The sequence below is a fragment of the Pongo pygmaeus genome, chromosome 3 (assembly GCF_028885625.2).
Source record: "Pongo pygmaeus isolate AG05252 chromosome 3, NHGRI_mPonPyg2-v2.0_pri, whole genome shotgun sequence".
In the NCBI taxonomy this organism is placed as follows: Eukaryota; Metazoa; Chordata; class Mammalia; order Primates; family Hominidae; genus Pongo; species Pongo pygmaeus.
In genome coordinates, this window is record NC_072376.2 from 7,723,399 (window position 1) to 7,750,530 (window position 27,132).

General features: G+C 41.1%; 1 protein-coding gene across 5 annotated transcripts in view; it reads right to left on the reverse strand.

The window, feature by feature from the left end:
• STK32B (serine/threonine kinase 32B) overlaps positions 1-27,132 on the reverse strand; it is a 443,733-nt gene that overhangs the window by 334,498 nt on the left and 82,103 nt on the right. For 4 of the 5 annotated variants that reach the window (XM_054484777.2, XM_054484778.2, XM_063663496.1 and 1 more), the window contains exon 2: positions 19,379-19,434. In XM_054484777.2, the coding sequence (XP_054340752.1) occupies positions 19,379-19,434 (56 nt within the window). Of the gene's footprint in view, positions 1-19,378; positions 19,435-19,521; positions 19,642-27,132 lie in introns of those variants that run through there. The other variant, XM_054484780.2, reaches the window with a different exon arrangement.

A 27,132-nucleotide genomic window follows, 5' to 3' on the forward strand; every position in this document is an offset into this window, starting at 1 on the left:
TCAGGACAGAGACACACACAGAGGGATGACCATGTGAGGACGCAGGGAGAAGACGGCATCTGCAAGCCAAGGAGAGTGGCCTCGGAAGAAGCCAACCCCGCCAATTCCTTGACTCAAACTTCAGCCTCCGGAACTGTGAAAAATCATTTTTGTTGTTCAGCCCCCTACTCTGCAGTGCTTTGTTGTGGCAGCTCGAGCAGACTAACACTGTTGACTTTTGTTCTGAGAGCACTGGGGAGCTGTTTTAAAAGAGGATCCTAAGTATACAATTACGAATGAATGAATAAAGAAAGGAATAAACAAACAACGTGGAAAATTTGGCTTCGGGGTGGGGAGCTCTTTCTGGAAGCAGGTGGAGGGGAACAAAGAGAGGTGATGGCGTGCTTTAAAAATAAGTCAATGCCCCTGCTCACCCACACTGAAGGACATCACAGTGTCAGGAAACTTCACAGCAAGGCAGGGCACAGGGACCCCAGGACCACTGCTGTGCCACTGGCCCCCTTGGTGCCCTCAGGGTAAAGGGAGCTGGGAAACACTCTGTAGATGGGCAAAGGCCTGAGAACGCTTGGCTGCTGGATGGAAGGAGACGTCGTTATGAGAAAATGCTGAGAAGTGCAGATGAGCAGTGAGGTCCACCAAGCTGGTCAGTAATGGATCATCTGCTCTGGCCGATGCTTGCAAGCCATTCGTGAGTGAGCCTGCATTTCCTGTGATATTTAGCTCCTAATAAAGTGATCCCCAGGAGCTGACACATTCCTCCAAAGTATGCCTCAAGCCAAACACAACCTAATTAATATGAAATGAATACATATTTCATTAAAAAGAAATGGATTCCAACCTTCATGAAGATGTCTGCACAAACAGTGAAGGCTTCTACTAAATGCATCATTGTTAAGAATTCCAAAGATGATTCCTACATAGGAATAGCAGCTAACTTGGGGCTCAGAGAAGTTAGGCAACTTGACCAGAGTCATGGGGCTGGGCCAGAATTCCAACTCGGCTCTGTCAACCTTTGCAGTCAAAACTGTTTAACTAATAAGCTCTAAGCTAATTAACTCATTCAGTTCCCTACAAAGAGCAACCACACATTCTGAGTCCTCGCTTGTGGCAGACACAGTGCTGGGCACTGGAGATACACAGCCTGCTACATGCTCCACTGCTAACTCTGTTCCTGCCTCAGAACCTTTGCATCTGCTGCTCTTTTGGTCTGTGATAACCTTTTCCCCAGATCCCCACATGGCCCATTTCTTTCTCAGCAGTTGGGTCTGAGCTCAAATTTCTCCTCTCGGAGAAGCTGTCTCCGTTGCCCTCACCCCACTGAAGCAGTCCCACCCTTGCAGGTCACTGCACTACACATTTTCTGCAGAGCAGCTATCATCAATGGAAATCATCATGCTTATTGTTTATATGTCAGTTTTCTCCTTCTACTAAACTGTCAGTTCTTCAGTGTCAGGAACCTTGTTCAGCTTTTTTTTTTTTTTTTTTTGCCACATCCTCACAGGTAGCTAGAATAAGGCCAGGGCAGAGCAGTGATCCGTGAACATTTACTGTTGAACTCAGTATCCTGCTGTGCATTCCAGCATGCTCCCATTATCTTGGAGACCCAGTACCTTGAAAGATCAAAAAGATTCTAAAAGGATACATTTTTAAGGAAAACCCTGATAAGCCAAATGCTTTTGAACATTGAAACTTACATATATCTAAAATCGAATCCCTGCTTAATTCCCAAATGGATTTGTTACAGTCTGGGCACTAAATTGGTTACTCTGCTATTAATCAAATCTTTTTTTTTCACACTCTGAATTCACATGCAGCTGTGAGAGCCTGGAATGAGGCTTTCCTCATTCTCATGTGGAATGAGACAAGTAATAATATGCTTGAGTCTGGAAATGATCATCATTGCATAATAAGGCGGTATGGAGTCTGGAATTATCATTTGTGCAGCTCTTGCTCAAGTTTATCCAGAATCTTCCTTTGAGGGGCATAAAGAGCTATTATCATATAACACTGTGCCATCTTCTGCCATTTTACATGCAGACTGCCTCCAGCTATCCCATGAATTTTAATTAACTCCATGTTTACTTCACTTTGACCCTGCAGCTCTTCAAGCAGAGGGCCCACGTGCCAATCCAAGAAGACACTTTTGAAGCTCACTCCTCAGAGTCCTCCCAAAGGTATCCTCCTCCTTCCCTCAGAAATAACGAAGCCCTGCTGACTACAGAGTTAACTCAAAGTGGAGCACTTTGCCCTGGACGCTCCTGCTGGCTCAGCCATCAAACGGGTCAAGAGGAGCCAATGGAGAGTGGAAAGGAGGGGCTGGAGGAGGGCGAGTGGAAATAGAGGAGTGTCTGTGAGAAGCAAATTGCATGCAGAGGAGTAGGAGAAACTCACCTCTGAGTGCTAACCCTGAGTCAATCAATATAATCCACATGTCAAAATCGTATCTGTCGATTGGTTAATTGTTAAGTTCTTCATTCATTTATATTTATTTATTTATATAATATTCATTCATTTATATTGTATATATTATCTGTATGATAAATATATGTGTATATGCTATATGTGTATGTGTGTGTACATATAGACCACTTTAGTGGTGTATGAGTGCATATATGTATACACATACACACGAGTGCGTATATGTATACACATACACACGAGTGCGTATATGTATACACATACACACATGAGTGCGTATATGTATACACATACACACATGAGTGCGTATATGTATACACATACACATGAGTGCGTATATGTATATGTATACACATACACATGAGTGCGTATATGTATATGTGTATACATACACATGAGTGCGTATATGTATATGTGTATACATACACATGAGTGCGTATATGTATATGTGCATACATACACATGAGTGCGTATATGTATATGTGCATACATACACATGAGTGCGTATATGTATATGTGCATACATACACATGAGTGCGTATATGTATATGTGCATACATACACGAGTGCGTATATGTATATGTGTATACATACACATGAGTGCGTATATGTATATGTGTATACATATACATGAGTGCGTATATGTATATGTGTATACATATACATGAGTGCGTATATGTATATGTGTATACATATACATGAGTGTGTATATGTGTATACATATACATGAGTGTGTATATGTATGTGTTTACATATACATGAGTGTGTATATGTATATGTGTATACATATACATGAGTATATATGTATATGCATATACATGTGTGTGTATCTATGAATATGTGTACTGTATGTGTTTTATGGTGGATTTATAAGTATATGTACGTATATACTGTTTAGTGGGTATATATATTGAGAGGTATATATGTATATGCATATCTATGTATATGTATATGCACGTGTACATATTGCTTAGACACTGTGTATATATGTGAACTGTTCAGTGGATATATTAGTCTGTTCTCACACTGCTATAAAGATACTGAGACTGGGTAATTTATAAAGAAAAGAGGTTTAATTGACTCACAGTTCCGTTTGGCCAGGGAGGCCTCAGGAAACTTACAATCATGGTGAAAGGTGAAGGGAAAGCAGGCACCTTCTTCACAAGGCAGGAGGAGAAGGAGAGCAAAGAAGTGCCACACCTTAAAACCATCAGCTCTCGTGAGAACTCACTATCATGAGAACAGCATGGGGGAAACCGCCCCCAGGACCTAGTCACCTCCCACCAGGCCCCTCCCTTGACATGTGGGGATTACAATTCGAGATGAGATTTGGGTGGGGACACAGAGCCAAACCATATCAGTGGGTATGCCTAATGTATATGCATATACATATGTGTGTCTCTATAAACTGCTTGATAGGTGTGTATATGTACATATATGTGCATGTCTGTGTGTGTGTGCATGTATACTGCTTAGCAGGAACTGGGGATAAAACAGGGAACAAGAGGAAACATTGCTGCCCTCAAAGAGCTTATGTTCTGGTGCATGAGACCCATAACCAAGAGGACATCTGAATAAACACATAATAGAATCACAGGTAGTTACAGCTGCTATAAAGAAAAGGGGAAGAGAAGGGCAAGGGAATATGGAAGGCTGAGGTGGAGACGAAGAGGGTGGGCATTCTGGGAAGGCGCCACAGAGTGGACATCTGAGCAGAGCCCTGTATGCTATTAAGTGAGCCTTGCAAACACCTGGGGGAAAGGTGACTGAGGTAGAGAGAAGAGCAAGTGTGAAGATTCTGAGTTAGAAATAATTCCAGTATGGTCAAGAGACTTGAAGAAGGGCTGGAGCAGAATGAGTAGGAAGATAGAGAGGGTAGAAAGCAGAGTCAGAAAAACAGGCACAAGCCAGACTGCATGACCTTGTGGCCTGGCATGGAGGGACTGGCACATATCCCAGTCCCTCCCAGTGGGAGGGAGGCAGCAACCAGGCAAGCTAATTCATGATTTGCGCACATCCCTGGCTGCTGTCTAGACCAAGACTTGCTGTCCTCTTCCCTCTCTCACCTGAGCACTCACTAAGCCAGCACTTACTGAGCCTTTACCACATGCTGGGCACCAAGCTAAGTGCGGATGGGCATGATCAGGTCCCAGCCCCTTGGGAATCTAAGTCACATGGAGAAGGCAGATCAGCAGCCTGGAAGCCATGCCTGGCACTGCTGTGTGGGAGAGATGGTGAGGATGACACTAGGAGCACCAGACACAGGAAGGGCCTCAGTCCCAGGTCTTCTCCGTGGCATGTTCCTCCATGTGGATACCCAGATCCTTCTAGAACCCACCAAGCCAAGTAAAATCCTAGCCATGCTGGTTTCAAGAAGACATGGAAGGCAGTCAAGCTTGGTGGCTCACGCCTGTAATCCCAGCATTTTGGGAGGCTGAGGCTGGTGGATCACCTGAGGTCAGGAGTTGGAGACCAGCCTGACCAACATGGTGAAACCCCATCTCTACTAAAAATACAAAATTAACTGGGCCTGGTGGCACATGCCTCTAATCTCAGCTACTTGGGAAGCTGAGGCAGCAGAACTGCTTGAACCCAGGAGGTAGAGGTGCCAGTGAGCCAAGATCGTGCCATCGCACTCCAGCCTGGGCAACAAGAGCGAAACTCCGTAATGAAAAAAAAAAAAAGACCTGGAAGGCACTTGAAAAAGGCCATCCAGCCACCGATTAGTAGGACTCTCAAATTCCATTATTATTCTTTCATCAATAACATACTGTCTCAATCATTGTAGGTTCACAGTAAATCTTGATACTGGGTAATATACCTCTACAACTTTGATCTTGTTTTACAAAATTGTTTTAGCTCTTCTAGATCCTTTACTTTCCATATAAATTTTAGAATCTATTATTGATAACTATAAAAAATCTTCTGTGACTTTGATTACAGAATCAAAATCAAATCTGTAAGTATATAAGTTTGCAGAGAATGGCCATCTTAATAAAAATAAATATTCCAAAGCATAAACATAGTTTTGTATATTGACTTTGTATTCTTCAAGCTTGCTATACTCATATTTTCATTCTAGTAGACATTTTGTAGTTTCTTTGATGTTTTCCATGTAGAAAAAACATAAGTCTGAACAGAGACAGTTCTGTTTATTCATAGTAAATCTGTACGATTTTATTTATTTTCTTATTGTAATAGCTAGGACATTTGTTGATGTGTATAGGTGTGGCAAGAGTCATATCTTTGCCTTGTTTCTACTTTGGAAAAGCATTTAATCTTTCAGCATTATATAAAATGTTTTTGTATGTTTTTGGTAAATGCTTTTTATCAGGTTGAGAGAGTTCCTTCTAGGCCCTACTTTCTTTAGAGGTTTTTTTTTTTCCACCAATGAATGTTGAAGTTTACCAAATTAAAAAAAAAAAAAAAAGAAAAAGGCCATCCACATGCCAGGTACCATGCTGAGGGCTGAACATTGTTTGTCCCCTTATTCTCACATAAGAACCTAAAGTCCATTATCCATTATAATCATTACTTTTTCTCAGAAGACAAAAGGGAGGGTTGCAGGAACCACATGATTGGTCCAAGTTTCCATGACTGGAAGAAGCAGGCTCTGACCCAGAGCCAGACTTCCCCCATCTGGAAGCCTGTACCCTTTCCTCTATGCCCTGTTGCATCCAAAACCAAATGTCTGTCATTGGACACTGATGGACATTTTCCTCCCGACCCCACTGGTTTCCAGCAGATGTGCCTGTGATAGAAGCCAGTTTCAATGTCACTTCGGTATCTGGGAGGGACATTTGAAAATAAAATAGGTTGTGCATGGCAGTGGGGTCCTCTCCAGGCCTCAGATTCATCATCTGTAAAACGGGGATAATAACATCCATCATACTGGGCTATTAGTGGGACAAGGTAGACAATGGGTCTCCAGTTGCCAGGACCATCATTGTTAGTTTCTGATTAGTCAGGACTCTTTAGGTGGCAAATACTGGAAGCCCAACATGATCTCACCGAGCAGAAAACGATGTTAGTTTCTGTAGCTGGTAAGGACAGTGGGTAATTCACGGGAATAGGAAAATAAGAAGGTGGCAGTGCTGCTGTGTCCACCCAGGTCTCTCTCATCACATCCACACACCTCAGGCTTACTATGACACCTGTAATGGCCTGCAAAGAGCAAGCCAAAGGTGCAGGAAGGACAGCAGTCCACTGTCACTGAATAAGAACTGCGTATCCGTGCATTAGCTTTTCATCTACAGCCACCAGACACACACTCTGCACTGTCTCCTAGATACCCTCCATGGAAGTAGGCTCCAGAAGCCCACCGGGGTGAGTGGCTTGATCAGAAACCCTTTATTGGCTGCCTTCCTTTCTCTGTCTCACTCCTCCTGTCTCACAAATATTTCCTGGGATCATCTTCAAATGAACAGTTTGCACTAAATTCTTTCTCTCAAAATCGACTTCTGGAGGAATCCAAGTCAGAGCAGTTATCAACAGAGCCAAGACCAGGGTAAGGCTAGTGATGTGCCCAGGCTGCAAAATATAAGGAAGCAAGTGTCAAGCCTGCGTTTGCAAAATTTTAGAAAGCAAGGCACATGTTTAACTCACTTGCCTCACCTTACTCTCAACTCTCACCAACAAAACACCAACGCTTCACCCACCTCGTATATCTGTTTCTGATTCTTTGCTTTAAGCTTCATTCTTTTCTTCTACAGATAAACCTTCATCTTCATCAATTGCTGAGGAAAATGACCAAAAAAATGCAGACCTGTTTTCTTACAGTGCGTGATAACTGAGAGCAAGTTTTTCACCTCTGATTCCACAGGAGGTTTCTGAATGGTTGGGCTTGGATCACATGGCCACACCTTGGACCAGGCACTATGTCTGGCTGAATATGGTCCATGTGGCTGGCACAGGCACACATATGGTCATCTCAAGTGACTTGGGGACCACAGCGACATGAGAAGGGGGCGGTGTTATCCAAGAGGAAGGAATATCATTATAATAAGAAAAAGGGATCCAAAAGCATGCTGGAGAGTCAAAAACAGTAGCCACTCCAGTGTACTATGGTTCTCCATTCCCTTTCCATTTTACAGATGAGAACACTAAGCTGCAGAGAAGTTAATTTACTTTCCTAGGTATCCACCACTAACATATTAGCATCAGCCTGACTCCAAAACCTAAATTGTTTCCACTGGTTATATAGAAATTAATCTGGTGTGCCTCAACTGTCCCAGAATTTAGTCATAAAATGGTTATTTTAAACGTGAGTAAATTACTGCTAAAAATCAATGGATTGCCAGCAGTTGTTTACTTTGGTGCTATACTAGGAGGCACAACTTCTTCCAGCATGACAGTAAAAAGATTTCTGTGAATTCACATGTGTTCTTTCCTGATAACCAATGCTATTATCATAGTTTAACAATGAAACGTCTTTCTGGAAAACTCTTAATAAATGTCAGATATCAAAACTGCCAAAGGCAGACAGCAAAGCCAAAATATTCATTCAATATTAGGAGGATGGTTTTCTTCATCTTATGCCAGCCTCCCTCCAACTTAACTTTAATAATAGTCATGTAGACTTCACCTGCATTTATTATGAAAGGCAGTGATTATTTAGCATTTTGACCAGAACAAAGCTATGCTTTATTCCCTTAAAGTAGGCTAACCTCATGCTGAATACTAGACATTTGTGTATATTCTATATGAATTTGCATGTCATCAAGAAATTGCTACAACCCAAAAGCAACTTAGAAATAGACCTTCTAGAAAGCTTATATTTCTCAAAATATCCATTAAATTTTCAAGGGATGATGACAGGCTACAGTAAATTTGAAAATCTTGAGGCCACACGCTAACAGATTTGGTAGTATGTCATGAAGGAGTACAAAAGGTTCAGGAACAAAACTCAATGACATGGGGGGAAAGTGGTATGCCTCTTTGTGATGCTAACTGTGTCGTGGATTGAAAAGGAATGCCTCAATTTTCCTGAAGCCATAAAATCTCAACATTAAGATGAGCCACTACTCTAAAATATTTTTGTTTTGTTGTTTAAGTTCAGCCACTGTTCATGAGATTATGGGCAAGCCTACTAACTTCAATGGGCTACAACTCTTTCTAAGAAATCCAAGAGTATCCAAGAGGAGAAATCCAAGAGGAGCCTCAAATGTGGTAAATAACCTCTGACCAAATCTATTGCTGACTCCTAAAGATCACAGACATAGAACAAGCTGAAAGCAGTCCAGTTAAGAAAAAAAAAATGGACTGAGATTTATGTGCCTGCCCAAGAGGCAGAGTATGCAGTGTAAGTCCAACCAAGTTAACTGCTTGTTAAAAATAAGTTTTAAAAAAACACAATAGAATTCAAAGTTTCTACAAAATGACACCCACAATGTCCAGGATGTAAGACAAAACTACTTAATATATAGAACCAGGAAAATGTGACCCATTCTCAACAGAACAGATAATCAATGGAGGTGAATCTTATGATGACCCAGATGTTGTAATTAGCATAAGGACAATAAAGCAGTTGCTATGACTATGCTACATGATATAAAGGGTAATATGACTGAAATAAAGGAAAAGATAGGAAACCTAAACAAAGCAAGAAAAACTATTTTTTTAAGTCAAGAGTTTCCACCTATGCATACCATAGGTAAACTTCTAAAAGTCAAGTTTTAAGGGACTTTTTGAAAGGAGGGAGACAAAAGTGACACATTCCATACCAAACAATAATGATTCAAAGTTTAATGACTTCTCATCAGAAATTGTGAAAGTTACATGACGACAAGACAAAATCTTTAAAGTAATGGAAGGAAAAACACCTGTCAACCTAAAAATCTGTATCCAGTAGAAATATTCTTCAAGAAAGAAGGTGAAATAAATACATTTCAGATAAAATAAAATAAAGACAATAAATTAAGAGGAGACATGCTCCACATAAAATACTAAAGGAAATTCCTCAGGCTGAATGGAAATGATACTAGAGAGAAACTTAGATTTTCCTTAAAAATATGAATAAATATCCAAAACTATTTTCCTCCTAATTTTTAAAAGCAAAATCTTACACCTAATAACAATATATTCTAGTTATTTCTATTTAATTATACATATATACTTTTAAAGCAAAAACTATAACATTGTATTAGAGATTTATAATTTAAGAAGCTGCAATACATTTGACACCTATACTATAAGGACAGATAGGGTGGTAGATGGGCCTCTACAGTTGTAAGGTTTTTACATTTTATATAAAGTGTAAAATATTAACCCTCAGCAGACTGTGAAATAAATTAAGAATGTACAGTATAATCCTTTAGAGCAACAATTTCAAAACATAATACTGGAACGTTTACTTACAAAGTCAATAAATAAATTAAAAGGTAGTTTTAAATATTCAACTAATCCACAACAATACAGGAAAGAAGAAACAGAGACAAGAAAAAAAGAAGAAAACAAAACAAGATCTAAATCAAACCATATCAATTATTACATGAGCTGTGCATGAACTAAACAATACAACTAAAAGGCAAAATCGTCAGAATGGATTTTTTTTAAAGCAAGACCTAACTATATGCTGTCCTCAAGAAATTAATGTTAAATATAAAAACAAAGAATGAAAATAAATGCATAGAAAAATATATGTCATGCAAACAGTAAGCATAGGTAGGTTAGAACGGCTATACAAATTCATTTGTAAATCCTATCAAACATTTTAAAAAGTAACACCAACTTTACACAGCGTTTTAAGAAAATGAAGAAAAATGTCTGAACTCAATAAAGCATAAGTAGATTAGAATGGGTACTCTGATCTCAAAGAAAATCAGTTTCAAAATAAAGAGTACTAGAAGAAAAAGAGAAGGATATTTTATAATAATAGGGACAATTCATCATAAGGAAATAATCATAAATATGTATGCATCTAACAACAAATCTCAATGTATAAGAAGCAAACATTGACAGACTTAAAGGAAGAAGAAATAATTCCACAATCATAGTTGGATATTTCACATAACTGTCCAGAAATAAAACAACTAGATTTTAAAAATCAGCAATGACAAGGAAGCTCTGAATAATATTAACTACTTTGACTGGACTAATATTTACTGAATCTTACACCTAACAACTTTTAAATACACATTCTTTTCAAGTGGGTATAGTGTGTTTACTAAGGTAGATCATAAGCTGGGCATAAAATGAGTCTCAATTAATATAAATGAATTGAAATTGTACAGTATGTTCTTGGACCACAATGAAAAAAATTAGAACCAATAACAATAAAAACCTTCAAAGACCAAATATTTGGAAGTTAAACAACACATAACTAAATAATTCATGGGTCAAAGAAGCAATCACAAGGGGAATTATAAAATATTATTAACTAAATAATAATCAAAATACAATATATCAAATTTTGGGGGTGTAACTAAAGCAGTCCTTAGAGGAAAATTTATAGCTTAAAATGCTTATATTAGATGTCTAAAATCAATGACCTAAGGTTCTATCTTGAAGAGCTAAGATTATAAACTGATCAAGAAAATAAGAGAAGGCAAACTGCTAATATCAGAAATGAAAGAGAAGTTACAACCACAGACACTACAAAAATTAAGAAGATCCTATGATAACATCATGAATTACTTTGTGCCAACAAATTTGCCAACATAGAGAAAACTGATTAATTTCTTGAAAAATATAACTTACCAAAAGTTATATACAAAAAAACACAAAATCTGAGTGCCTTATATCTACTAAAGAAGGTCATTTTGTAGTCAAAAGCCTTACTAGAAAGAAAACTCTATACCCAGATAATTTCATTTGTAAATCCTATCAAACATTTAAAGAAGTAACACCAACTTTACACAAGTGCTTTCAGAAAACAGAGAAGGAAAATGACTGAACTCATTTTTGAGACTACTATAACCCTGAAAACAAATTTGATGAAGATACTACAAAAAAGCAGACTAATATTCCTTATGAATGTGACGTAAAATTCTCTAATAAGATATTAGCAAATCAAATTCAATAAAACATAAAAACAATAAGGTATCGTATTCAAGTGGGATTTATCTCAGTAATACATAGTTGGTTTAAAATTTGGAAATTAATATAATTTAGCACAGTAACAAAATATGGAGAAAAAATATGATCATTTCAATCGATGCAGAAAAAGTATTTGATAGAATTCAACAAGACATGATAAACACTTTCAGAAAACTACAACTAAAAAGGAGCTGCTCAATTTGATAAAGAGCATCTCTGAAAAACTTACAGATAAAGATGTTCTTAATGAAGAAAGACTGAACAATTTTTTCCCCTAAAATTAAGAACAAAACAATGATGCTTGCTCCCATCACTTCTCCTCAATATTGTACTGAAGGTTTTAGCTACTGCAATAAAGATTTAAAAAGCATAAATAAAGGGGAAAATAGGTAAAACTACTTTTATTAGCAAATGGAATGATTGTTGACATAGAAAATCTCCAGAATACTATAAAATAACTATCACAACTAATTATTTAATTAGCAAGGTCTCAGGGTGTGAGATTAAGATACAAAAATTTTATTGTATTTTTATATCTAGTAGAAAACAATTAAAAACTAAATTAAAAACAATTTCATTACAATAGTGTCTTCCCCCTGTCCCCCCTACCCCCAAAAAAACTTCATGAACAATTTGGGAAAATCATTAGTGCAAAAAAGGGCAAAGCCTCTACCCTAAAAATGACAAAACATCACTAAGATAGAATTTTAAATACCTAATAAAAATAGAGATAAATAGAAATAAAGAGATATACCATGTCCATGGATTAGAAAACTCCCTACTCCTAAGATATAATTATTTCCAAATTGATATACAGATTTAATGTACCAATTGTAATTCCACAGTTTTTTGTAGAATTGATAAGCAACTCCAAAATTTGTACAAAAATCAATGATCTAGAATATCTAAAACAATCTTGAAAAAGAATAAATGTGGAGGACTTATACTACCTGATTTTAAGACACACCAGAAACCTGCAGTAATTAGACTAGTACTTGCATAAGGATCAACAAGTAGATCAAATGAACAAAACCGAGAGTACAGAAGAAGACATACAAATCATCTAATTTTTCGTATGAACCCCAAAGCAATCTGTGATGGTTAATATTAAATGTCAGCTTGATTGGATTGAAGGATGCAAAGTATTGGTTCTGGATGTATCTGGGTATGTCTGTGAGGGTGTTGCCATAAGAGACTGACATTTGAGTACGTGGACTGGGAGAGAAGACCCATCCTCAGGAAGACCCACCTGCAACATGTGTGGGCACCATCCAATCGGCTGCCAGTCCAGCTAGAAAAAGCAGGCAGAAGAAGGTGCAAGAAACTGACTTGCTGATTCTTCCAGCCTTCATCTTCCTCCTGTGCTGGATATGCTTTCTGCCCTACAACATCAGACTTCAAAATCTTCAGCTTTTGGATTCTTGGACTTACACCAGTGGTTTGCCAGGGGCTTTCAGGCTTTCGGTCACAGACTGAAGGCTGCATTGTCAGTTTCCCTAGTTTTGAGGTTTTGGGACTCGAACTGAGCCACTACTGACTTCCTTGCTCCTTAACTTTCAGACGGCCTATGGTGGGGCTTCACCTTGTGATCATGTGAGGCAATTTTCCTTAATAAGCTCCCCTTCATATATACATATATCCTATTAGTTCTGTCACTCTACAGAATCCTAGTACACAATCCAATAAATAAAAGAAATCATTTTCAAGAAATTGACGTCCATACTAGGAAAAAAAAAAAAACTTGACCCTACCTCACACCACACAAAAATTCAAATCAAAATGAAGTATAGAACTAAATTTATAAGCTAAATCTATAAAACTTTTAGAAAGTAAACACAGAAAAATATCTTTGTGAATAGAGTATGTTTTGGTGAGCCAGGTTTTCTTATACAAATGGCATAAAACAATGACCCTAAAAGCAAAAACACTCAACAAATTAGATCTTATCAAAATGGAAAACTTTCATGTATCAAAACACACCACTAATAAAATTAACAGGTAAACCAGTCTGGTTGAAAATAGTCTCATGTCTGACAAAAGACTGGTATCCAGATATGTATCCCACAATTAAATAAGACAAACAACCCATTTTTTAAACAATAGCAAAAAAAGCAATACAAATGAATCTCAAAAAACCTTATGCTGAAAAATTTATATAAAATGTAAAACATTATGAAGCTTTAAACAAAAGACTATATATTGTATGATCCCATTTTATACTAAATTTTAGAACAGGCAACTCTAATCTATAATGGATGGAGTAGTTGACTTTGGGATAGGTTTTGACTGTTAAGGGTCAAGAGGGGACTTTTGGATGGTGATATTCTATATTTTGGTACGAGTTTAGGTTACTCAGATGCATTTATTTCTCAAAAGTTGTGTGCATTCTGTTGTTATGTACATTTTACATCAAAAGAAAAACTACAGGCAAATCTCTAGGCTGAAATATTTAAGGAGAAATGTACAAATATTTGCAATTTGCCATAAAATGCATCAAAAAATAAGACGGATTGATGTGTGGGTAGAAGGATAGGTATTTCATAAAATAAGTTTGGTAGAATGTTAATTGGGAATGTAAGTGAAAGACATTGGTGCTTAATGTAAAATTCTTTCACCTTCACTGTGTGTTTGCATATTTTCATACTAAAATAATGGGAAAAAATCACATGGGTATGCAGTCAACAAGGGCATCACAGCTTTTGAAGTTTGAATTAGGCATCCTCCACTCCATCCCTGTACACCCATAAACTGGGAGTGTTCCTCCCCTACCATGCTTTTCAGAGTGGACTATAGTTAACTGTTTATTACTCTGCCTCCTGCATGTATCTGAGAGATCCTCAAAGGCAGGCACCATATCTGGTTTATTTTTGTAACCTCAGTACCTAGAATAGGGCCCAGAGCAAATTGGTCCTCCGTATGTTGGATGGATGGATGGATGGATGGATGGATGGATGAATGAATGAGTGAATGAGTGAATTAACAAATGAACCTAAGATGCCTGATTTTATATAAACTCCACACAAACTTCCAATAACCAGACAAGACACAGACTTAGAGAAAATACAAAGACAATGTCAGTGCTAAGCCCAGAGCTGTACAGTTTCCAAGAAGAATGAGTGTCATGCAAGATCATGAGTCTTGCCAGGCCTTATCCCACCATTTATCAGCAGTGACAGATGTCACACGGTGAGATATTCTGGGAACTTAAGTATACACAACAGCCCTGCCTGTCCCAGTACTATATTTGTGTCCAGACAGGTGCCCCTCCAAGCAAGAACTCTTCACACCACAAACTGCCAAAAAGCACATTCAGTTAAAGTCTCCCTTCCTCGCTCCCTGCTGCGTAGGGGAAAAAGAGCCTTAAGCAACAAGAGAATAAACATTTATTGAATATCAGGTTGGATTCTGTGCTAGACACTCTACTACACCATCTCATTAACCTCTCACAACAGCCCTACGCAGAAGACACCAATATGCCTATTTTACAGGTGAAGACACAGAGGCTCAAAGTGCGTGCATGAATGGCATTTGAATCCTTGTTTTGTCTAGTTTTCAAGCTGCTTGCTCTCTGTGCTGCGCCACGCTGCCTTGCACTCTCATAAACACTTGCTGAGCTGAATTCCCAGTGGTGGTAACTATCCCAAGGGAAATTTGTGTCTGCCCAAGGTATTATGTAAGAATGAGCTACTCCTTATAAACACTGACTAGCCGATCACTCCTCTGGAAACCACTCTAAAGTAGAGGCCAAATTCCAGCCGGGTCAGGGGAGTAGGTGGAGGTACAGATGGTGAACTTGCTTCAAGGGGGAAAATGTCACAACATCCTGGCTGGTGGAGGCTGGAGTGGGCATTCAAAATGCAAGTTATTCATTGGAGACACTTTTTTAGAAGGGTGCTAATGGAGGAAGAAGCCAGCATGAATGATGGAAGGTCAGGGACAGAAGTAAGGGGAAGCTTTGCTAAGATCCACCTTCTGGAGAAAAAGACAATTCCAGAAGGCAGTGGGAGCACCTGGGTCCACCTTTGGGAGGGCAGCAGGGACCACCGGGCAGCCTGAGGCCCCTGGAGTTCTGGGGATTCTGGGATCTTGGCCCTGACTTTGCCTGGCACTTCCTTCCACTTAGGAAGTGCAGGTAAGAAAGGAAATAGGAGACCTAGAGTCCGGGTCCTCATGCTGGCCAGTTTGGAGGCAGGGAATTCTAAGGGATAGTGTGAGTGCCAGGCAGAGAGGACAGCAGGCTGGGAGCAAGGGCCTGTGGAAAGACAGTGGAGGTGAGAGGAAGGGCTGAGAGGTGTGTCTGTGAACTGGTCCTGAGATCTGTTTATCAGTCTGCAGGACCATGTGGCTCCTCTCACCATACAAGGGAAACTTAAACTCTTCACCCATACAATCCAAGTCTGGAGAACTGAACATCCTCCCTTCCTGACCCACGACGAAGTGTGAGGAGGAGGAGGAAGTGAGGGGCTGGTGTGATGCGTGGGCTCCAGAATAAAAGCAGGCATGGGAGGCTCACCAGGATCCAAAGTGGCACCTGTCAGATATACAACATGATTTCTGAATAATCATTTGCGGAGAGTCTGAAGCACCAAGGAGACAAGAGTAAACTCATGTGAAACAGTTTGCTGTACATGTGAACTCTTTTCTCTTCGGCTCTTTCTAGAACCCTCCTTCTCCCTACCTGGGCTGGAGCCTGCACATGCTCTTGTTGTCCCACTATTTTGCCATGTATCAGTCAGGGTTCTCCAGAATACAGAACCAACAGAATATGGATGGATAGATAGACAGACAGACAGACAGGACAGACAGAGACAGATTTATTTTAAAGAACTGGTTCACACAACTGTAGGGGCTTGCAAATCTGACTTCTGACTTTTACAGGGCATGCGGGCAGACTGGAAATCCAGAAAAGAGTTGATACTGCAACTCTGGTCCGAAGGCCACCAGGAGGAAGAATTCCTCCTTCATCAGGGGAAGTCAGCCTTTTTCTCCTAAAGTCTTCAAATGGTTGGATGAGGCCCATCCACATTGTGGAGAATTAACTTCTTTACTCAAAGTCTACTGATTGAAACGTTAATCTCATCCAAAAAAATACCTTTGCAGTGACATCTAGATCGAGGTTTGATCAAACATCTGGGCACTATGGCCTAGACAAGTTGATACATAAAATTAACCATCACGTACTGTGTCATAATTTACTGTTTTTTATGTCTGATTTTTAAACAAGATTTCTGCCCTCAGCAAGTTCCAAGTCTTGTCAGGAAAACAGTGTCTAATGCAGCACATGGCCCCTTCAGTGGCCCAGTGAATGTCTGTTAAATTATCCAGTGACCCAATTCACTTGACAACATAAATGCCCAACACTGTTAAATGTGCATGTAGCGGAACTCAGGAATGAGATTCTGAAAAGGCAGGAAGCTCTATGGTGCCTCCATGTGCCTACAGTGAAGTCTGGATTGTGTAGAAAAGACAAATTAAAGTTGCAGAACTCAGCACATCCCAATATCATTCTGGTTAGTGATTTAATCTCAAACGTGTCATGTTTAGAAAGGCTTCTGTAAGAAGGTCCACATAAGCAAAAGAGAAGCAGAAATCATCAGAAAATACTCCCCAGGGAAGAAGATATTTTTCCCAGGAATAGAGTTGATCATTGAACATATTGGTCCATACAACTGTCTACCCCATAAGACGATGAGTTTCTGGTCAGTCGAGACCATGTCTTACTCAACTTTGCTCCCCAAGCAGCAAGCACAGGATAGTTAGTATACTGGACATTCCCAAGGGCACTTTTCTGTGCCCACCCAAACTATCCTCTTGCCCTTCTCTACCAGAAGAGCTCGTCTCCCAGCTACAGGCTGAAAATGGAAGATGCTTCCTTCAGTAGCAAGCGGTGGTCATGTGACCAATTATAGCCAATAAAACAGGGGTTGGTTGCAGAGGTTCCAGGAGGGAAGTCCTTCTCTAACAAAGTCACAGAAGTGAGGAGCAGTTGTGTGAAGATGTGATACACAGAACTCGGCAACCTCTAAACCATTAGATAGGAAACCGGAGGAGAAAATCTCATCCCACTAAGGAAGGTGGAGGGGGTGGATGAAAAGTGTCCAGACCTGTGATGACATCAGACAGCCCCTGAGCTACTGCAGAGACCCCCTACCTATGGACCACTTGATTTGGTGACATTTTCAAAATATATCCAAAATCTGACTATTTCTCACCACCCCCAGCACCGCCATGTGCCCCAGGCCACCACCTCCTCTCCCCACAGGGCTCCCTGCTGCTGCTGTGGCCCCTCCCAGGCTATTCTCCACATGGCAGCCAAAGTGAACTTCTATGAACTTCTACAAACAGATCATGCAACTCCTCCCCCAGAACCCCCCAAGCCTTCTCTTCCCACTCTGTGAAATGGCCAAAGCCTTTACCACATGGATGAAATCCTCTGAGACCTGGGCCTTGTCGACTTCACTGACCTCACCTTGCACCACTCCCATTGCCTGGAAGCCCCTCAAAGACACAGAGCACACTCCCTTCGACGGAATTTGCACTTGAAGTTCCCTCTGCTTGGAACTTGACTGCCTTCCTCCTTTGCTTCCTTCAAGTCTCTGCTCACATGTCATCTTATTATCAAGGATGTCCCTGACACCCTGTATGAGAGCACTGTCCTGCAGAACCATCTATGATATGGAAATGTGTTATAACCTGAGCTTCCAATACAGTAGCCACTGGCTACACGTGGCTACTGAGCACTTAAAATGCAGCTAGTGTGCTGTGGAACTGAATTGTTACCATTTTACTTAATGTTAATTAATTCAAATTTAAATATCTACATGTGGTTAGTGGCTACCCTATTGATAGCTCAGCTCTACAAAACAGCAACTTCTCCCTGCTACTCTCCCATAACTCCATATTCCCCTTACCTTACTGTATTTTAATGTACTTATCATTATCTAATGTACCATAAAGGTATATAATTATCTGTTTCTCATCTCTCTCATTTTTTAAATGTAAGCACTACGAGAAAAGACACTTGGGTCTGTTTTGGTTACTACTGATCAACAGAGTCTAAAATAGTGCCTGGTACAGGGTTTGCATTCAATTAATACGCATGGATTGGATTAATAAAACTAGGGAAGGAGGGAGGGAGGGAGGTTGTCTGGGTCTATCCAGCTTCTTAGGTCACATGCCTCAGTTTAGCTCTATGAGTTTTAAATAGTCTAATCAAGAGTGTGGGTTGAAATAGCAGGTCCCTGGTCAGCCTTCAGTTCAAATCCCAGTTTTGACACTTCCCGCCTATGTGGCCAAGGGTAACCTGCTCCATCTTTCTGAGTTACAGAGACTACATTTTACATCTAAGGTTTTCCATCTCTAAAATGGAAATAACAATAGCTATGAAAAAACATAACAATATCTGGCCTTCAATAGGTACTCAAAGAAATTATTGCCAGAAAAAATTTCTGAGTATGTGGGAACAGACTGGGGCTTGATTGGGGGAGTATTTTTGTTTTCTAAAAACTCCTGCCATCTTCTCCTAGCCTTCTACACCCTTTCAAAAAAAATAGTCAAAGATCACAAATACGAACTTTCCAAAACAACAAATGTCTATGTTGCTGGAAAGAGCTGCCTTTGTGATGTTTATGGGTTTTTTTTCAACTCTCCTCACTTAGATTCTCAAGGAACAAATGGCATTGGCAATCTTGAAATAATTACCATTGTAATTCACCTAAACCAGGGCTGTTGTGGTAATTTAATTTTCAGAATAAAATTACACCAGATCCAAAGGAAACTATTCAGACTTCCTTTCACATTTCAAGTTTGTCAAGTCGAAATCTTACTGTCAAACAGAACATTCCCAGTGCCCAGCAACCAACACACAGACACACAAATATACACACATACTTAAGCCCAGTGGTCTAGACATTTACATTCTTACCTTTCCAAAACTCCCTTTACCAATGGCCCGCAGAATCTGAAAATGGTCAAAGTTGACTGCAAAAGAAAACAAAAAAGGAAACAAGTCAGATTTGCTAAACCTGGTATTGCTCCTTGAATATCCTTACCTATGTACCTACCCACCTATTCCAGAGGCTCTTGGGTCAGGTGCACTATACTTGCCAGAGCAGCCAACCGCCCTTGAAGGTATCCACAGCAGAATTTGCAGCACATTCCATTTTTTCCCCAGCACACAAATTGTCCATCTGAAGCCTTCCCTTCACACCACACTTCTTGATGGGGCTCTGCAGTCTTGCTGCTTCACTCTCCACCCCACTTCTGCCTGGCTTCTACATGCTTCCCTACACCAAGACAGGTCAATAATGCACAGCCTTGCCAGTAAATCCCATGGACATCCTCCCCTCCTTTGACTTGTTCACTCTCTCAATTCTCCCCTTCACGCTTCACTTCCTTCTGCACACTCAGCCTTATCCTCCCAGGCATTAAACACTAGAGTCTGTCAAGCCTTTTGTCCTACAACCGTTCTCTTGTCATGGGCTCCAAAGGCTGCAATGACCACTTAATTGGCAGTGGCTCTCCAAGGTGTCTCTAGCCTTGGCTGTATGTGTCAATGCCTTCTCACAGGTCCTCACGGAGGTTCCAAAGCCACCATGAACTCAACAGATCCAAAGCAGAATGCAGGATGAGTGGTCTCAACGTTCACTGGCCCTATATGTGCAAAACCTGGGACTCATCCTTGACTCCTTTCTCCCCTTACCCCATATCCGATCTTTCATCAGGTAGCTCCATGTTGTCTCTGCACAGTGTCTCACACCTGTCCACCCCTATGGTCACTGCTCTGGTCTAATCCACCATCTTCTGTCTCCTGGACCACTATGGTGGCCTCCCAACATCCTCACCTGACTCTTCCACTCAGGAAAATGTGTGAGGAGCCGGGTGATCTTGCTTGTCCGCTGCTTTCTCCCCTCTGAGGTCCCCTCCATTGCTCTCAGTGGAAAAAGGAAATCCTTCCCCAGGGCTGCAGGGCTCCAGCTACTTCTCCTGCCTCCCTTCCCTGCTCACTCCCATCACCTACTGAATGCCAGACACGTTGACAGCAGCTACTCCCAGGCCTTGAGTGCTCTCCTCCTTGCACTACCCTTGTTCTCTCTGCATCCTCAGAAGGCTGCCCTCACCCTCCAGACTAGGTCTGGCTCTCTACGATACACTCTCATGGCACTGTGGAACTTTCCCCAAAATACATTGCTTTGTGTAATTTTACCTTTGTATATTTCATTAAGTTCACTTTTCCCTACTAGACTCTAAGCTCCCTGAGTTCAAGGGCCATGTTTATTTTTTTCTGTTGTACCCTTAGCACTCAGCACAGTGTTTAGTACACAGTTAGTGTTCAATAAATATTCATTAACAGAAGGAATGATTGAATGAACTAATCTCCATATTCATAGTGCCAAACACAACTCCTGGTACATAATAAGTGTTCGGTAAATATTTTTGAATTAGACTGAATTACAGCCAGTTTCCAATAACTAGAAAAGACATGTTATTTACAAAAAAAAAATGAAGTGAATTGATTAGTTCACCACATAATGGAAGCAAGGATGTGAGGAAGTAAATGAATACAATTAGTTCCTTGTATATTAAACTTATGCAATGGAGGATAATTATGTTGAGTTGTGTCCCTGCCAAGCCAAAGTCAGAATCCAGCATGCGGTCGAATGCCTAACGTGCTTAGAATAGAGAGATGGAGTTAATGGTTAACTTACTAAAACCTTGGTTATTTGATTTAGATTTATTTCCTTTCAGGATAACTTGCCAAGAAAGAGATTTCATATTTTCACCTCTTACTCATTCACCAAAGGTCAGAGAAGAGGAAAAAAAAGCAATGAGCTTGAACTGCAGCTTGTTATGTAACCAGCAGCAAGCTAGGAAACGCACATGTCCTATCGAGAAGCTCCAGAGGTCCCCACGGGGCAGGTACCACTGTCGGGTCCTCAAATCAGCAATGAACATCATGGGTTCCCTGAAGGCACCATGCTGCAGCACGCTGCCATATCTTCATGCTGCCTGTTTCCCTTGCTGCAAGACCATTTCTCCAACACCCCTTATTTTGGGAAAAACTTTTCATTGGCCTTTGACACGCAGCTCATGCGCTTGCTCTCTTGGGAAGCTTTTCCCCAACCCCCAACTAACCATTTTTTTCCTTAGAGGTAACTCTGAATCTTCTGTAGACATCTAACAGTTTGGGAGAACATTCCCTGGAGTCCGTCTGCTCAGGTCCACAATACAGCTCTACTCAGTGTGTCCTTAGCCACATCATTTAGTCTCTGTGTGCCTCAGTTATCTCATCTGTAAAATAGGGAAAATGGGGCCTACCTTCCATAAAGAGCTCAGAATCATGCCTGGCACACCACAACCTTTCAAAAAGTGCTAGCTCTGTGTTAGGGGGTGAGGAGCAATTCCCCTCCCTCTTTTCTGGTTTCTTCCTGTTGGGATATTGCCTTACACATCCGTGGCCTCTTGCCCCATCCAAGGTGGTGCAAGTTATCCAAGTGGTGGACTGGAAAAGGAATGGCACCAGCATACTGATGCTCACTGTGCCCTCTCTGTGGAGTCTGACTTTAGGGAATGGCCTCTCTTCTGCTCCTTCTTGCCAGAAGCTTATCAGGACCAGCTGCCATGAGGAGAGGTCTGTGGGGTCCAGATTTAGCACTGGCCAGGTGGGAAAGTTCAGCTAATCCTGGGCTTCAGCATTAGGGAGCACATGATTACTGCCTTCCTGAGTTATATTCCTTGGCCGCAGCTTTATAGCTGTAGAGGTGAGACTTGGTTCTCTATCAACCTCCTCCTCTGTCTTGTCTCCTAACTGGAGGGAAGTGTTAATTACTGAACAAATGGTCAAATGCCAAAAGCCTTTATTCCTTTAATAATTAGTGTTATAACATTGTAAATATTCCCACTCACCCATGTCATCCATATCCCCTACAAAATTGTGGGCTCCTTTGGGGAAACTAACAATGTATGTGGCAAAAAGGCACTTAACGAATGCTTGTCTGCTTATTGGACTAGATTGGATCTAGATGACTTTGAGCACACAGCCTGTGGTTCCTATTTATTTGGCATCTCCCTGGGGTGTACTACACTGATACTGACATAATAGCACCTAAAAGAAGACACTTTGAATAAGTGAAAAGTTAACACTTGGTTGATGAACAGATTAAAATGGCGTCAGTCAATGAAAATGCCAAGCCAATAATGGGTCCTAGAATCGCACTGTCACGTGAGGTTGTTTGCTCAGAGTAGGAAGAATTGGCTGGGGGGTGTGAGAGGGTTGAAGAGTGGTTTCCTTGGGTGACCATCTTGTCCTGGTTTCCTTGGAATCTTCCTGATTTTAGCATGGGAAGTTCTGCATCCTTGAAAACTACCCAGTCTGGGGAAAACCAGTTTGGCACCCTTGGTTTCTGATCATGAACCCATTCCATCTGAGGACGCCACAAGCACTGCTTGGGCTGGCAGAGTGATTGGATTGGAGGTGAAGTACATTCTTGAAAAGTGGTGTCTTATCACCAGACTCAGAGAGAGTTGCAAAGGGTGACACTGCTACAAGTGTACCACTAGGGTAGAAATGGGAAACGCACTGCTGCAAAGGCAAAGACAAGGAATGTCAGTGTCCTTGCCAAAAACACAAGGACAGTGGCACCTGCCTTGCCAGGCATCATGAAGACAATGCAACAACACATCGGGGGCATTATTTGCTCAGCCAGGCTCAATTCTCCCTTCTTTCTTGATAACAAAACCCCAGCTCTCCTTAGGGATCACTGTGGCCAGCCCCAGGCAATGAATGATAAGTTGCCCATCCCCAATAAAGTCATAATTGATCAAATCCAGTGGCGTTTTCAGAATCACCTGGAACCTTGTTAAGAGATTGGTGGGTACCACCTCCTGAATTCACCTCCTGAATTTCTAAGGAGGCATTACAGAATTTGCATTTCTAAGAAGTTTCTAGGTGGTGCTGATGGTTCTGGGACTGCACTTTGGGAACTACTGATCTAATTAATCTGGACAATTGTGTTCCCCACTTTTCCAGCCACTGTGCAGCCAGCAGTGACCTTGTGATCCAGATCTAATCAACGAGATCTAATCAATGAGATGGAGACATTTTTGGGAAAGCATTTTTTGTGTATGTGACGAAAGGGGCACACTGAGCTGGAGTAGCCATTCCACTCTCCCGCTTCTTCCTGCCTTCAATGTAGACGTGATATCTGGAGCTGCAACAACCATCTTGTGACTATAAAGCCAAAAACATGAGCAAAGGACCAAGACAGATGCAGGGAAGCCACTCCTTCTTGTGAGCCTCTGAACACAGGCCAGCAACCACTTACCTTGGGACTTAACATATTAGGAAAAATTACAAAACAATTTTATTTGTTCAGTGGGTCAGGTTGGCTATTACTAGAAGCCAGAAACATTCTTTTCTGATACTCAAAGCCAGGCACACAGCAGCGGCTTAGTAAATGCTAACTATTTTATTGTTAAATTTCCAGCCCCACTGCGATTTTACTAAGAGGCCAAAGAACAAGACTTATTTGGGACAACAACATAGGAGCCAGGCTGCTTGGATTTGGATTCTCACTCCAACACTCAGTGGCTGGGTGATGTTGGGGAAGTCACTCAGGCTCTCTGTGCATCAGCCTCCACACATATATGATGGGTAAAATACAATACCTACCTCATAGTGTTGTACATGGTGTGTTAATAAAGGTTAAGCATTTAGAATAGTACCAAGCATGAACTAATGGCTACAAGTATTAGGTATTGCTATGAATATTATTCTACATTAGCAGCTTTTCCTCGTATTTCACCCTTGTGATAGAACACCAGTCTGATTGAATCATGACAAAATATTCCACGACTGATAAATCTGGAAGTGTATTAGTGCTAATTAGTTATTGATGGTGATTGATCGCACTGGGTAAATCTGGTTGTCCTACTTTACATTGCCAGTGGGCTCTTTTCTCGTTTCCACTAGACCAGTTATTTCTAATGAATTTCATAGCACGCTTTCAACACTGCAATATTCATGAAGCTGTTTATTCAAACAGCCAAGAGTGAACTTTCAAGATGGCTAGTAACTCTTTCAAACAATCTCTAATGGAAAGTAAACCACAGTCCACATCCTGTACAAAGACATGCATTTAAGCACTGTGGGCATCAAGCAAGAAAAGTAAGCAAACATCCCGTTCCTGCCCTCCTAAAAACCTGAAACCTGCGGCTCATTCCTTGCAGAGTTGGTGCTGGGCACAAGATTGCACATGGGTGGGTCATGCGTGTGTTTAGTCTGGCTAGTCCAATGATTAAAATTGTTTTGAATAAGTTACAGTATTTAAAAATTAGACAATGTCACCCTCAAATTCTGGTTTCTGACATGCCTTAGTCTGTTTTGTGTTGCTATCACAGAATGCCACAGACTGGGTAATTTATTTATTTTTAATTATTTTTTCACAGTTCTGGAGGCTAAGAAGTCCAAAATTAAGGTGCTGGCATCTGATGAGGGCCTTCTTTCTACATCATCCCACAGAAGAAGGGCAGGAGAGTGCAAGATAACAAAGAAGCAAGAGGGGGCTAAGTTTGCTTTTGTAACTCACTCTTGTGATAACTAATCTACTCCCATGATAATGACAGCAGTCCCTTCATAAGGGCAGAGATTTCATGGCCTAATCACCTTTATTAGGCCCCTCCTCTCAACACTGTTTCATTAGAGATTTAGTTTCCAACACAAACTTTGGGGAACACATTAAAACCGCAAGAAATTGGAAGATTTGCCAAAAAAATCTTGGGCTTGCCATGCCCTTCCACAATATTCTCTCTGATTCACCACTGTCACACCTGGCCCAGTTTATGCATCTCTGTTTCCTGCCTGATTCTGTAACCATCTGAGGTATGGGTCATTGGGCTGCAGCAGAGAGAAGTCCTATCTGTTGACGGGGAGACAGTCGGGCCATGGATGAAAAGGAGGGTTTGGTGTTCACTGGACAAAGGTTTAAACAAAGGTTTAAACCCAGCCCCACTATTTGAGTCAGTGTGAACCTGAGGACATAAGTTAACTTCCAAGCCTTGATTTTCCATTTAATAAAATGGGAGTAGTGATGCCTGCATCCCCAAGTCAGGGTGAGGGCTACAGACAGTGACGTAGCAAAAGGTCAACTCAGCAAACAGAAGCTACTGAAGAGTGGCCACCCAATCCCCTGGTCCAGCCATGGGCCTTCCACCTAGTCACTTAACATCTCAGAATCTCAGTTTCTTCATCTGTACAATGAGGTAACACCTCTCTGCTAAGATTTTTCTTGGAATAAGACTATTATATAATCAGCATATAATGATGGCGATTATTTGTTTTTGAGTTTGTCTCTCCTTAGTACAGAAATAATCCAGGTAACCAGATGACCCCTTAAGAGCCACAGTCCTGTTCATTGCTGAATCCAGGTGCCAGGCAGATAGTGCTGTGCTAAGTACTCAGTCAAGATAATGACATATATGCATGAATGAATGACCTACATTGAGTTGTGGGAGAATGGGTAGGGGGCTCTCCGAGGGAGTGGGAAATGAGATCACCCTCTCTACAGGAAATTGTTGATGTTTACACAGAAAGGGGGCTGACCAAGCTGTGGCAGGCATCTACCATGAAAAGCTTCCATTAGTCGCTCATTCAAGAAATATGTTGGGGAGAATACATACATTTTTACTGAGTGGGTATACACTTGTTGAAAGGATGACTGAGTGTATGCTGTCTTCCAGGCCCTGTACTACGTACTGGGAACCAACGTGAACAAAACACACAATGAACCTACATCGGGGGAGCTGACCTTCTGGTGCAAGGAGACAAATCTGCAATTCAATGGTAGAAAGTGGTAAATTCTGGCCAGGTACGGTGGCTCATGCCTGTAATCCCAGCACTCTGGGAGGCTGAGGCAGGTGGATCACTTGAGGTCAGGGGTTCCAGCCAGCCTGGCCAACATGGCAAAACCCCATCTCTACTAAAAATACAAAAATTAGCCAGGAGTAGTGGTGCATGCCTGTAATCCCAGCTACTTGGGAGGCTGAGGCAGAAGAATCACTTGAACCCAGAAGGCAGAGGTTGCAGTGAGCCAAGATCACACCACTGCACTCCACTCCTGCCTGGGTAACAGAGCAAGACTCTGTCCCCCCCCCAAAAAAAGTGGTAAATTCCATGAATGAAAGTAAATCCAGGTGTATGAGTTTCCAGGTGCTGCTTTAACAGATGGCCATATACTTGGTAGGTTAAATAATACCAATTTATTATCTTACAGTCCTGGAAGTCTCCCTGGACTGAAATCCTGCTGTCAGCAGGACTGTGTTTCTTCTGGAAGATCTTGGAGAGAATCTGTCTCCTTGTCTTTTCAGTTTCCAGAGGTGTCACATTCCTCGGCTTGTGATCCCATATTACTGAAACTTCTGCTTTGGTTGTCACATCGTCTCTCACCCTTATGCATCCCCTTTTATTTATTTAACTTTTGTTTTAGATTCCGGGGTGCACGTTCAGGTTTGTTACTTAGGTAAACTGCATGTCACAGGGCATTGGTGTATAGATTATGTCATCACCCAGGTAGTAAGCATAGTTCCTAATAGGTAGCTTTTTGATCCTCTCCCTCCACCCAGTGTTTGTTGTTCCCCTCTTTGTGTCCATGTGTTTTTATTGTTCAGCTCCCACTTATAAGT